Source organism: Cephus cinctus, unplaced genomic scaffold, assembly GCF_000341935.2.
Source record: "Cephus cinctus unplaced genomic scaffold, Ccin1 Ccin1_scaffold1857, whole genome shotgun sequence".
In the NCBI taxonomy this organism is placed as follows: Eukaryota; Metazoa; Arthropoda; class Insecta; order Hymenoptera; family Cephidae; genus Cephus; species Cephus cinctus.
Window position 1 is genome coordinate 260,448 of NW_014334032.1, and position 13,836 is coordinate 274,283.

Consider the following 13,836-nt stretch of genomic DNA (forward strand, 5'->3'; position numbering starts at 1 on the left):
GGGGGGGGGGGGGGGGGGAGGGGACTGATACCAATTCTTTTCTCTCGCCAGCATTGAGCACAGCCATTAAAATAAGGCCCCTAAATTTTTGTTCCTAGTCCCACGTCACCGGGCGTCAGGGCCCAGATAATCGAAAGATCCGGGGCCCGGCCTTTGATAGACAATCGCTTCCATACGCACAAGACGTCCCACGTGAATTAAGATTGGCTAATCCTCATAGAAATATTTTGGGCCCGGTCCTAGTCCCATTTACCATCTCCCTGTTCCCTGGGCTGATCAGGAGATCGGCGAATGGGAAATTATTTGAGAAACAGATTTCCCTCTCGAGCGTGGCGACTGTAATCACCGTTGGGCCCCGATGGAGGGATAAGACCTGGGTCTGTTACGGGGAGGCGGGAGGGGGTCACCACAGTGAAAGGACCCAGGCGAAAAGAAGCGAGACCACGGAAAAAACTGACAACGAGTGAACGAAAGCGTACGATTCGAAATATAAATTTAACGAAATAATAAAGGCAGTTTCCAGATCAGCTGTTCAAAATCCTCGATCGATCGACTAATCAAGCGATCCCCTAGTTGCATATCCCCCGAGGTCGTTAATAGTTAATAGTTAATTTTCTTGCCAATGCATCGCATCCGAATAGTCAAGAAAATCATCGGACGTTCCCACTCCGACCGAGTGGCCAAGCGCCGTGAATTAGAGAACGTTTCAGAAGGCTCGTTAAGTGTTTCGCAATAGTAAGCGATACGAGGGGGCGGTGAAGGGCAGGAGCATAAAAACGGCAACCTTTCTCGTCGGGTATCCTTCGGACGTTCTCCGTGCTATCGGTGGAAGGCGAGAGAAGCGCTTTCTGTGACGCCTTCGACAGTCTTCGTGACACAGCACGTGTGTGTGTGTATATATATATATATATATTCCCATGCAATTCCCATTCGTCGATTCTGCATCCCCTCGGAAACGAAGAACAAGACCCAAACCCAAAGGCGCAGAGCCAACAATAGAAGAAGGTACAGTCCGTTGCGTGACTTGGCCCCAGAGGATCCCGAAACAGAATAACAAGCCTCGTAAACGTAATTGGCAATCGTCAGCTAAGGGTTTCAGCCTATTTCGAAGCAGCGAGAGGAAGGAAGGCAAGAGAGAATGACGGATCGCGTAGGATGATGAAGCAGAAGATTTTTCTTTTTGTTACGAGCTCCCAAGAAATAATACGAGGTCGATAAGATTTATGTGGAATAAAATTTGCAAAAAAAAAAAAGAAAAAAAAAAATTAGTCGTATCGAAGAACACTCGAAAGGGGCGTTCGTTGGAATCAACAGCAGGTACCCGCGCTCACGTGCAATTACGTTAACCGTCTGACCATCTGTATTTCCCATCTATACGCGGGACGACCTTCTCGCGCTGCGGCTGTTTTTTTTTTCCCGCCAAATTCGGAACAAGACGATTGCCGGATCGCGTGCTCTTTGCAATTGGCCCCGAGACACGTGGGACGATTGCGCCGATTTTTCATTTCCTCGGCTGCTCCCTTAAGCGCGACCTGCAACCGTCGTGGATCCCGCGATTCCTATTTTGTACCTGTCGGTCGGCATCGAGGAGAGCTTCGGCGAGTCGCCGCGACCAGCAACGTGTCTCTGCCGTCGGTCGGTCGGTCGACGGAGCGTGGACGGGGAGGAGCAAAGGGGGGCAGGGCAAACGTCGGCTATCAGGATTCAACGAGGGACTCGCCTTGCGATCTAGTTGGCAATGATGAAATTGAGAATCGAGGCAAGAAGATTTTCTCAAGGACCGACTCCCATCGAAGGAAAAACGAAAGGCGCGAGATGTCAAGAAAATAGTGTCTCCCTTGACGGCTACGGACTGAGGCGTGGAGAGTGAGAAGGCGAGGAGACACGTACCGCGTACTGCGTATACGCTTACCAAAGCCTATGGCAACCGACTACGGACAGTCGCTTGAGGAAAAAAAAAAAAAAAAAAAAAATACACCTATGCAACGCACGCACGTATGCGGCTCATGTGGGTTTTTCGCGACAGGTTCCCGTCAGCCGTGTCCTTGCGAAACTCCACGACGACCAAGCCCCGAAAGCCAAGTCCGCGCGGAAAAAGCGATTTCAAAATGTGGCATCCAAAAAAACCGAAAATTTATCAACATCGTTATTGATTCGATTAAAATTAAAAATTAGCATACTGCACAACCAGGGAGCAAGGTACACCCGTACGAGTATCCGTGTCAACATCGGCACGTCGCCGTCTCACGCACGTGCATCAGCCGACCAGGGCCGCATCCATAGGCGGAGGTTAGGAAAAAAAAAGGAGTCGAGCAATGGAAATAGCATTGAACACGTATAAAGGACAAAGAAAGCGAAAAGTGGATGAACGAAGTGGAGGGGGGAGGGGGGGGGAGGCAAGTAGGATTTTATACACGGGGTAGTCAGTAAACCGCGAAGAAACGGAGCCCGCACTTAAACAATGAACAATGTACATTGTTACGAGTTATAGCATTGTTAAGTACGCCATGCTCGGACCCGCGTTCACATAATTAGGCTGTAAACGTTCGGAGACAATCACCATTGTTTCTTACGGTTGGATCGAGCGGCCCTGGGACTACCCGAACGACGGCCAATCAATGCGTTATCGATAAAAATTATAATGAAAAAAAAAAAAAAAAAAAAAAAAAAAAAAAAAAAAAAAAAAAATTTCCAAAACCACACACACTACGCACGGCCCTGGTACCGGGTGCAGGAGATCCCACGTATGCCACTCGGTGAACGTAATCTTCGACTTGGCGAGTGAAACCAGCATCGGCCGGCCGACCGTCGGAGGAGCAATCTTTTGATATTTTATTCCAAGTGCATTCGATGACGCTACGCGTGTTCTCAAGATGGCCGTGTCGCTGGTGTCGGTGCCTGTCCGCCAGACCGACCGGCCGAACGAGAGGCACTCGGTAGCCGTGACCTTGTCTGGTCTCGACCCCACCGACCGACTCACACGGCATCCTTCGTCGTTTCTCCCACCAGCCGATCGGGACAGAAGCGAGAGCATATTCCGAGCGATGGGCATGTTGGTACATAGGTACGTATATAGAGGGTGGGACAGAAAGAGATAACGCCGGGAAAAAGAACGTGACGAGGTGGACATGCACGGGATACATATAGAGAAGGGAATGGTAGAGCGAAGTATATATATATATATATACGCACATACATCCGTCCATCCATTGTTACCTAATTTAATGAATAGGCACAAGACACACGTGTGCGATAGTACCTTAAAGCTCGTTAGTTTGTCCACAAGCGTAAAACGACAATGGCAGCTAACGAGTGGACCCGGGATGCAGATTTTGAAATGTCTAATAACGAAGCGAGCCTCCTATATCCCGACTACCGCGTCAGCCATGATATCCCGGGGCTCCGGTTCGAAAAAGTTCCGCGAGGGGCAGCGCAGTAGGTATTCGGTTTACATCGCACGAGCCCCGGTTTGTTTACTCGAAATCCACGTTACGAGAGATAGCGCGGACCGTGTTGGCGCTCCCTGACATTTGTTATCTATACGTGATCGTGGCATGCGCGTCCCCGCCGATTCGATGTTTAGGAACGCGGTGCATAACAGGATCGTGTTTAACGACGAGTCGGCGTTCGGAGAAGGGACGGGAGGACGAGGACGGGAAGATGCGCGCCGGTTGCATTTTCGTCGTGCGGATGAGCGCGGAGGGACTCTGGCCGAGTGGCGTGTCCGATTGAGAGGCAGGTCGAGGTCAAATCGATAGAGGCCAATCAGTATCTTGGGAGTTCGATCGCAGTTGGCCGGTCATCGAACAGGCGGCTACGGAGGTCGTCGACCAATGGCGGAGAGAGGAGATCGAGTCCCGAGGATTTATTCGGGCTTTAAGATACATCGACACTCGTGTGTACGCACCTTACATGGTTAACGCCGCGTGTAACGGACATGGCAAAGCGATGATAGAAGGCAGCGGGTATTATTAGCATCGTGTAACGTGTGTCTGCTGGCCGTGAAACCAGTGAAAGTATTCAGCCGACATGGCGACAGGAGTGAGAGAGGGAGAGAGAGGATACAAGGGTGAAGTGGGGGGGAAGAGGTGGAAGGTTAGGTAGTCTCTACGTGTGGGCCCGTACCCGGGGGACCAATGGTCGAGATCTGGGCCTTTGTGCGCTTTGTCTGGGACCCGGTAGGACCAGGTCGGGCCAGCTTGGTTAAAAAGAAAATACAGTCTTGAGCACAGCATCCCAGGCTCCTGAGAAGACGTAGAAAAAGAAACAGCGCCAGACATCATTCTGATATTATTTAAATGGGGGGTACAGAGAAGCTGCGCGATCCGGTCCAGTGGGGTCCCATCTGTTCAGGATCACAATCAGCCAAGTCCGATGGGTAAACGGAGGATCGTTCAGGAGTCGCGTCTTTGTCGCAATCGTGCAAATCCTCGCAGCATCCCCGTCGCCTGGTATCGGATCTACGATCGTGATGAGATCTCGTTCCCACGAGACGTTCCTCATCTGCGCCACCAGTCCTCTCGTATTTTTCTCGAGGAGGACGCTGGGCGCGCAAAAGTCATCAGGGTTCGGTTCAAGTCGTTCGGTGTTTAACGAACGAGTTCATTGACGAAGTACAGACCCGCTGGACCCATAAGGCCTGCGTCCGTAACAATAATTAACGTTCATTCACGGAACAAGATCAGAGTACATGGCCAGTCGACGATAAACGAAGTCCGTTCATAGGAATGATCTCACGACGACAATACTCCGCGCCGTAGATCAGACGAATTCCTCGGAGCCACTGGCTACTGCCGGAAGTACCCGAAGATACGTACCCTATACCCGCTTCGGCGTAACTTCCTTCGACCCAAGGACCGAGTACCTGGGAAACTTTGAACGGGTTCGGAAAACTTGTTTCCCAACTGTACCTACCCGCATGCAACGTCTATACGGGAGTATTGTACCATGTGGAGGCTGCGCAGAGCCTGGTCCAAGTGCAGCGCTGCGAAGTGCAGGACATGCGCGGTAAGGAGGGTCGGTTATTGGGGTGATTTTTTTTTTTTTTTTTCCAGAAGGGTTAAAACCACGTCGGCAGATTTTAAATCTCGGATCGTTAACTTGGGTTCGGATTTTGGAACGTACGGAGAAGGCAGGTAGGCGTAGATGGGTATCTAAAAATGGAGATAGTCCATCGCGAGAGATCATTGTGTCCAAATTGAACATATGGTCAGGATTCAAAGAAGACTGAGTCACGGTGGGTTCCACGATCCCTTGACTTTCTGGAATCCCGTCTGTCTGTCTGTCTGGAACCTTCTAGAAGCCTCGGCTCTACGGCTAGAACCGATCCCATGACCTTCGACGGAGGTTCGGTCGGGTTCCGACCATATGTACACACGTGCACACGGGCCCAACCACGTAGGACCGTGCATCCATGTGCGGCGCCCTTTCCCGCATCCCCGTACTGGCCGCCCTAAAAACATCGGCCCCGAAGCCGGACAAAGGGAAAGGAACTGCACAAAGGATACCCGTAGGAAACCCCGCGAGTAACGTTAAAAACGCGAGGTCAAAAAAAAAAACCCCCCCCACAAAAATTCAACCTCAACGTCGTCTTATCGCGGGCAACAAAGTTTTCTTTAAAAAACTTTTCGAAAAGCTCATGACTCTCCTGCGTTATCAATTATCGGTGATGGATACACGCGTTATCAGTCAACGGCTTGTATCCGTTTACAGACACAGCGGGAAGGTCTCTGACCGATGTATCAATACCGACATATAAACACCCTATACATACTGTGCATAACGTGGAGGGCGTCGCGACGCTGCACTGAACGTAATATTTTTTTTTTTTTGAAAATTCAGGGTCAACGTATTAAAAAAAAAACCATCAGGCGTAACGCTACTAAGTTACCACGTATATCTATATACATCTTATATATATATATATATATATATATATATATATTTTTTACTACAATTGACGCGAGCAGGTAATAACAAATAATCGGTACACGTGCAACGTGGCAATATCAACGATAGGCACACGTTGCCGCCATTACCGGTTGCTATTCGTTCTACGAAGGGTAACAACCGTGTTACGACATCCGCGTTAACTTCCGCGTTGTTCACGGTGTATCTATGTACACGTGGGTTAAGTATACAGCAAGGACCGATACGTATCGATGATCGACGTTCCCGTTAATCGTTACACGGTACCCAAAAGTCATCCCGAAGAGACCCGGGGTCCCGCAGGAACAGTCAGGGACGAACAAAGGACAATCGACTTTTGCCCGGTGCTCTCGCGTACGTGACACGCGGACAATTAATGGTCTCTCGTGTCTTTTGTCTTCTCTCGTCGCGCCTGCATTCGCAGCGCAATACAGAAGTAACGTGCGTTGCACTTGCAGCTGCACTCTATGGGATTTCGGAGCGCTGGGAGGCTCGTCAATAAAACGTGAACATGTAAAGCAGACGATGCTTTTACAGTCACCTGAATACGTACCGTGCATACGTTACGTACGGGTGAGGCATGTATTGAGCTGTATATCGAAGGTGGGTCCGTGAGATGGAAACTGGTAATTTCAGAGAGACAAATTTACCTCGGACGCGAGAATTTCCTCATTTTCTCAAAATCCACGGAATACATTATTTTCGAACGGGACGTGTGTGACGTGGATTAAATTTTCACGTATGATCGTATATGAAATTCAGAGTGTATATATACGTAGAACTGAAATATGTGGAAATATGTACTTTGAAATTCGTATTTGTATTGATTATCGATGGAATCTGATTTTATTGACCTTTGGAAAAATAATTTTTTTTTTTTTTATAATGCACAGGACATAACATCGCACGGCCCTGGCAGGTCGGCCGGCCCGCGTAATTCGTAAAGTGTTGTAACCTTTGCAGAGAGGTTCGTGTGGCAAGAGTCGCGCAGTTTCACAAATGGGTCAGCGGGCAGCCCGGTCTGTTTGGTAATATATTTATCGTCGCTTACGAAAAAAAACGTTCCCTGCGCTTGGGCGTGCGTGAGTGCGTGAGTGCGTGGCAACGTGCGCGAGGGCTTTTTTTTTCTTCAAAGAATCATCAAAAGCGCGTCGAACGCGCTAGAGAAGCGCGTCTTTCGGTCGGTGTACGAGAGTTTCGCAGTCGAGGGATACGAATAGAAGCTTAAGGCTGATTTTAATGTCGTACGGAAGGCAGAGGAGCCAGGAAGTGTGGCTAGAGCGTAGGCGTGACATTAGAAAAGCTAAAAGCACGGAGGAAGAAGAGGTGGAAGAAGGGAGAAGGACAACGACCTATATATATATATACACACACACAGAGTCGACTGTACATAGATCGTCATTAAAAATAAAAAAAAAATAATTAACAGCAAAATTTGCATAAGACAAATTTCAAGCAGCCGCTTTTTATCGTAATTTTGTCAATCGTCAAGTCTTAGTTTTAGAAAGTATCGCTAGCGCAATTCGTTAGTCGTTAGAGAAAAATAATTTATCAAAATTCCATAATCGACGTCGAAGGTCAAGCATGAGGATTCGGGTACAAGCAAAAATCGTTAGAAAGCGAGGAAGAAGCGTTTGACCGATGATGCCCATGAAAAAAAAAGGAAAAAAAAAAAGAAAAGATTCCACGGTATTACGTTATTCCGATTATATTTGACTTTCAAATGTAAATCCGCGGCTGGTGATTCGCCCGGCTGACGTTTCTTCGTCCGCCAGACACTGCGGGTACAAGGGAATAGCCGATCGACTCCGAGCCGTCCGTCATTCGAGAGTTTGATTGAAAATCAAAAAATATTTAACGAGCGAATCCCCAAGTGCAGTCAATTGACACGCCCAACCGCGAATATCGGTATAAAGGCGTGATGGACTTATTCTAGGTGCCCCGAAGGTGGTACGGCACTGGTTGGTCAGGACCGTGACCAAGGCTTCGGGGGGGAGATCGAGCGCATTGGCTCTGGGCCGAGAATACGAGATACGACCTTGAACGAGAAATGAAGATTCGATGAAGCCCAGTTGGCGGCGCCGGAGCGAGTTTCCAGGCAGCTTCACCTGTTCCCGGAATCTTATTAGGATTTGCCGAAAGGGAGGAGCAACGAGAGAAGATCGGCGCGAAAAAACGAGAGTGGACTGACGAAAAATAGAGAACGTAGACACGCGGGTTAAGACTTCGAATATATCGGTCGAACGTGGCCGAAGAAATGCAGGGACCTGGAAAGCGTATACGCGGGTTAGCTTGGGCTCGGGTTAGGTTAGAGAGTCTCTCAGCCATTCAATCAAAGTCGCAGAATCAATCTTCACGCTCGACCGGAGGCTGGATCCTTTTCTCAAGTTCCGCCAGGGTTACGTAGGAACGTTGGGAGACGCCGGGCGTCGCCGGGAACGCCCTACCCTTCCAAAAGTTCTTTCGATCCGGATGGTTGGCACGAACGAGAGCGAACTGTTTCGTTTCCCGGTGACGCGGCCAGCCGAAAAAAAAAAAAAAAAATTTACGAAAAAATATTTTTTTTTTTAATTGACAAATCAAAGAGAAAAAAAATATCTGTAACGTCCAAATTTCTCGAGAAACTATCGCACGACGTAAAAGACGTCTTTACGTATGGTCGCCGTGCTGTCGCGACTTCGTCATACGTCACTCCCATCTACCCCCCCCCCTCCTCTTCACCCCCATCCGCCGGGAGATGCGCGCATCTCCGTCTTATTTCACTTTGTATAATGATCAGTGGTCACTCTCGTGCATCTTATCCTCTCGAAGTGCTCTCAATGAAAGAGCTAAAAGAAACTTACGACATGGCGTAATTAAGCCGTCGTCCAGAGGAAGTCGCTAACTAAGAAAGAAGGGCGACGTTGAATGAAAACAGCTGCTCCGATGACGACACAGTCTCGACGCGCGCACCCACGTGTATATATGCGTGTATAAGCAGACAATAGTACAAGCGCAACTAACTAACAGTTTGGAGTAAGGCTACTTCCATTTGCAAATAAACCCGCCTCCGCGTAGTTGACGCTCCTACGAAATGGAGTTTAATGTGCTTCGAGCTGCGCGACAATTGGGTTCCCATGAGACTCTTGTTTCTGGATCTCCGAGCACGCGTACACGTATAACGATATATATGTATATGTACAGGCCCGTATAAAAATTAGCCTCCAAGCAGCGCCCGTAATGTGTGTCTACATATCGTAGTTCCGATACTAAGCGTATTCGCGATAAAAATTATACATATATATATATATGTATGTGTTGTGTGATTTTTTTTTGCTATTTTGAAAATCAATAGTCCTCCCGCACAAGATAAATAATATGAGAATGCCTGAGAATCGATACCTCGTGTCTTCATTTTTGCTCGGTACAAAACGGCCCAGTCTGAAAGAAAAAAATACGATAAGCGTCAGTTCTTGTTTTTGTCTCCGTTTGCTCGACGAGTAGGCAGGTAGGTAAAAGACGTCCGAGTTAGGTGGGCAAATAGTCTAACGATAAGATACGAGAGCGAGTTAACGAGTGGCGTTGCACGTTTGCGTTGGCGTATACGGCGAGAGGAAGAGTGAGACGGGAGTGAAAGAAATGTCGAGAGTGTCACGAGAGGATACAGTAGATCAGGTGTTAATAAAATAAGTCAATACATTAAACAAGGCAGACACGACGTATCGATTCCTCATAGATTATTCCGTCGCGATTGAAACAGAAGCGCGAGGCTAGAAAGGAAAAAAAAGAAAAAAGAAAAAGATCAATCGGAATCTCCATAGCCCGTGTTACTTCGAATCAATTGATTCCTTTTTCGCATTACGAATCCTCAAAGGGATTTGCATACGGTTGCCCGACCGCCTATGCATAACGTAAGTCGAGCGGTACGGTGGAGCTGTCTGGCCAGCAGACGCGCTTCGAGGTCGCGAATTTGCGAGTATAACGAAAGAGCAGAGCGAAGAACGTGGCTCGAGGAGAAGAGTGAGAGTGAGAGTGAGAGAGAGAGAGAGAGAGAGAGAGAGAGAGAGAATAAAGGAAAATAACAAAAAGAGGAAGCGTTATTCATTCGTCGGGTATTTAATTACCAAAGACTGGCACACACGTGGCTGGTAATGCAAAACTGCTATGTACTTCGAGACGTCCATATACTGGCTTTGCAATCCTCGGAAGCACTGTAGGTGACAATTGCTTGAATTTTGAATTAAAGATAAAGCGCATCGATAAGTAGTGTGTCGATGGTCACTTTTGAATATGTGGGATAAAAACTTAATTTTGTTATTGACTAAAAGAATTAATATAGGAAAGTTCGAAGGGATAAAGCCCGTGGCAGCAGACTGACAGTCTTACCAACTGCGAGGCAGCCGGGTCTGGTAAGCAGGCTGGCAGGCAGGCAACGTCCTGCCACTACTTTGGAATTTTGAGGCAAACGGCCCTTCAAACCAGTTATGCGGTGCAGTCGAGCCAGCGGCCATGATGCTTTGGCTTTAGGAAGTTGAAACGGACTGTAGTTGCAGTCACGATAGGTTACTTCAAAACGCGAGTGTTATCGGCCTTGAAAAAGTCTACTGATTTCAATCGAGTAACGGATTGTACGGATAACCATCCTTGCGCGTAATTTTTCCGTAACGACCGGACCTTTGAAATTGCTCATAGTCAACCTGGCTTCGAGCGAACTATGCCCGGATTACATATTTCCAGGTAAAACCACTGCCCGCTATAGGTACCGTAAGTCCACGTATTGGTAAGTTGGTAAAAGCGTCACAATTACGAAGGTTCAGTTCCTAGCGTTGTAATTGGCAATGAGGTATATCCAAAGAAGGCTCAATCGATTCGATCTATATTCCCTTCCTGGCAATAGCACGATCGAGCCAGATCAGAAATCGATTCTGGTATCCCGGGGCGATTCGGTTGCTTCGATAGAAAAATCATGCCTGGCCAAATCGGTGCGGCCATCTTTGTACACACGTGTGTCCCGACTCGAGTTAGAGACTGCGAGAGTTTTTGATTTTTATTTCAATTTTTCTTTCTCTCTTCTCCCTCGTCAACTATTTTCTTCTCTCGGAGGCACAGACCCGTCTCTTTATCCTTGGTGCTAATTAAACGTGTTTGTGAAACACGTACGATACTTGACACCCTGATCCTTTTACGGGTCTCTCGATAGATTTTCCACGAGAGCGTCGGTGATTCACGAGGATGCGTTTCCATGCACGGCCGTACGACGAGTTTCCCACGCGAACGAAAATTTCAAGCACGAAGCATACAGGACTTTCGAAAAATTTAAAAGAGTCAACGCAACGAGAATCGGATCTCGAAGTTGTCGCTCGTTGGAAAGTGGCCCGACGGTTTCAGTTGGAATGTCATCATCGATGACAAACAATGCCGCGCCCGAGTATTTGACGACATTTTGCATTTTTTTTCTCTCTCCTTTTTCTTTCTACATCGCCATCTCGTTCTCTCTCACACTCCCTCTCACAGCTCGCGTCGTATTTTACCACAATCGAACGACTCGCCGTCCTAATCGGATTAACCGTCGTTGGCGACAGACCGACGTCTACGAAAACCGAAGCAGTGTAAAAAAAAACACACGCCAGGACTCCTTTCTATCCAGAAGCCTTACAGTCGAAACATAAAGAGCCCTTTGTTCGAGCATCGGAGTCCGTAAGGAATCGTACACGTAAAACCAATGCATATATAGATATACTCTATAGCGCTTCTAATCAGTACGATAGTAGTTCCTCGTGCTTTCGATACAGCACGGGTACGAAAGTTCACGCACGATTACGCACGCTTGCATAAACTCCATAAACAATATATATTCACACACGATCCCACAACTCAACGGCAATGCAGCCTGCACGGCGAAGTACGCAAGAATCACACTTATTGATGCAATCAAGCCCTAACCGTCCTCCGACTGTAAATCGGAGCATCGTATGTATACAAAGAGCCTAAATTCGTTTATCCATTAATTATTATAATTATATTCACTCACGGAACGCACATGTTACACTCATGAGGGCTCTCCTCCTTCGCACTTCGATCCTTTCTGCACATCCTTGCAGATCCTTCCAGTCGTATGGGTACAGGCTGAAGACAAAGCTTAACATGGAAACAAAGGGTTGCTCCCGTACACGGATACGTAAAAGTTACATGTACGACAACGATATCTGACGGAAGAGAGCCCTCGGTACAAGGATTTACGGTGTAACAAGAGACACAACCAACACTGCACAATTTATAACAGATAATAAGCCATCGTAGGACTTACGTTCGTCGTGCCTTAACTGCCCAATCCATATCGCGTACGTATATCCAAGGAGCGCGCACCAATGATATTATAACGATTTCGGATTATTAATTTTATTGCACTAGTCGCGCACAACACCACTGCCCGCGTATACTGGCAATGTCGCTTTCCGCGTCGTTCACAAATAAAGTGGTTTCGTGCCGCACCAGACATCAATAATTAAAGGTTGGTAAAGCCACGCGAACATACGAAAAATACGAGACAGAGCATCGGTGCTGCCTCGGCGACGGCCCAGCGGTGACTGAGGGACGGCGAACCTCCGTCGAGTCGAGACGCGCATGCCACTGTACCTACGCCAGTGGGGATAGCAACATAAAAGTACAGTCTCTCCGATCCGCGACACACACTGCAGCGCGTACAGTCCGGAGGGGGATACGTACACCGGGTATACGCTGCCGCACTTTTACTTTGCCGTCTTGCTGCGCTCCTGCTTTTGCTACCGGTCTGAACGTACCCACCATTATTAACCATCGTCAGCGCGCCGACTGTACCTAGAGAAACGATATGGGGATATACACGGTAGGGGAACAACCCTCGTGCCAACTAGAGTTTCGCAGTGACTCCTTTTCGCCAGTATATAACCCTATACAGTGCTTCGTGCTAGTACATTGCATATGCACTGCCATTGCCGAATTTCAGCTTCGCACCGGACTAGACTCCTTACGGTTGAATTGAAAACGGCTCTCGATGGCTATTTTACTGTTCGGTAGCACTGTATACGTATATACTGTACACCGTATGTTCCTGGTAATCCAAATTAGGAACGAGCACGATTTAAGAAACGGCAGCCTAGAAGTAACCAGCTACACGTCTACTACACTGCACGCTGGCTTAAGGAACTTGTAAGTGGAAGGGCATGCAATAGTCAAACACACGTCGTTCACACGTGTATTTCTGTCAATACTCGTGTAAATTGTATCAAGACGCATTTTTATAACCATTTATAACTTGGATCGATGGCGTCTCGTTAATGTCGTATGAACGAGTCAGGAAAATTTGTATACAAGGCGCAATATATATAATAGACTTGTATACGTGACAATGAGAAATAGAGTCGTGTAAAAAGAGGGTAAAGACGGGTATAAGATGCCAGAAAAATAACACGGCAATGGGGAAAGTGAATGTGGACTCGTAGATCGAAGCAATGTATATATCGAAGGCAAAGGAAGAAGAAGGGAACTTCGGTGTTGGGGTTCGCGATAGAACGTAGAACGAAGCGACTATATCATCGCAGGAAAGTTTAACGGAGGGACGGAGCTAGGGACCTTGGGACTCACGGTCCCAGACGGTGCCAACGGGGCCCTTCGTTTCAACCCGGGTCCGAAGCTCCAGGTAAAAGGAAGTTGCTTTAAGGTCTGAACCAAATGGAATGACAAATGCTACGACGGCGGAGGGAAAGGTGAAAGGACGGACGAACTGTGATCGGCCGAAGGTCTGTCGGCCAACATAAGTGTCTTTTGCTCATATATATACATGTATACGCACACCTAAAATTACATTCCCATCCCATTGAAGAAGCAATGTAACCGTTTTATTCGCCCTGCCGTATACGCTGATATTGCTGTTTTTTATTTTTGACTTTT

General features: G+C 47.7%; 1 protein-coding gene across 1 annotated transcript in view; it reads right to left on the reverse strand.

Moving 5' to 3' along the window:
- The window catches only part of LOC107273883 (protein gustavus), a gene marked incomplete in the record, with an annotated part of 24,019 nt that extends 11,869 nt beyond the window's left edge, over nt 1–12,150 (reverse strand). Inside the window, 2 exon segments of the mRNA XM_015752486.2 lie at nt 9,310–9,348; nt 11,939–12,150. Of these exon segments, the coding sequence (XP_015607972.1) occupies nt 9,310–9,348; nt 11,939–12,000 (101 nt within the window).
- Between the last annotated feature and the right edge of the window lie 1,686 nt (nt 12,151–13,836).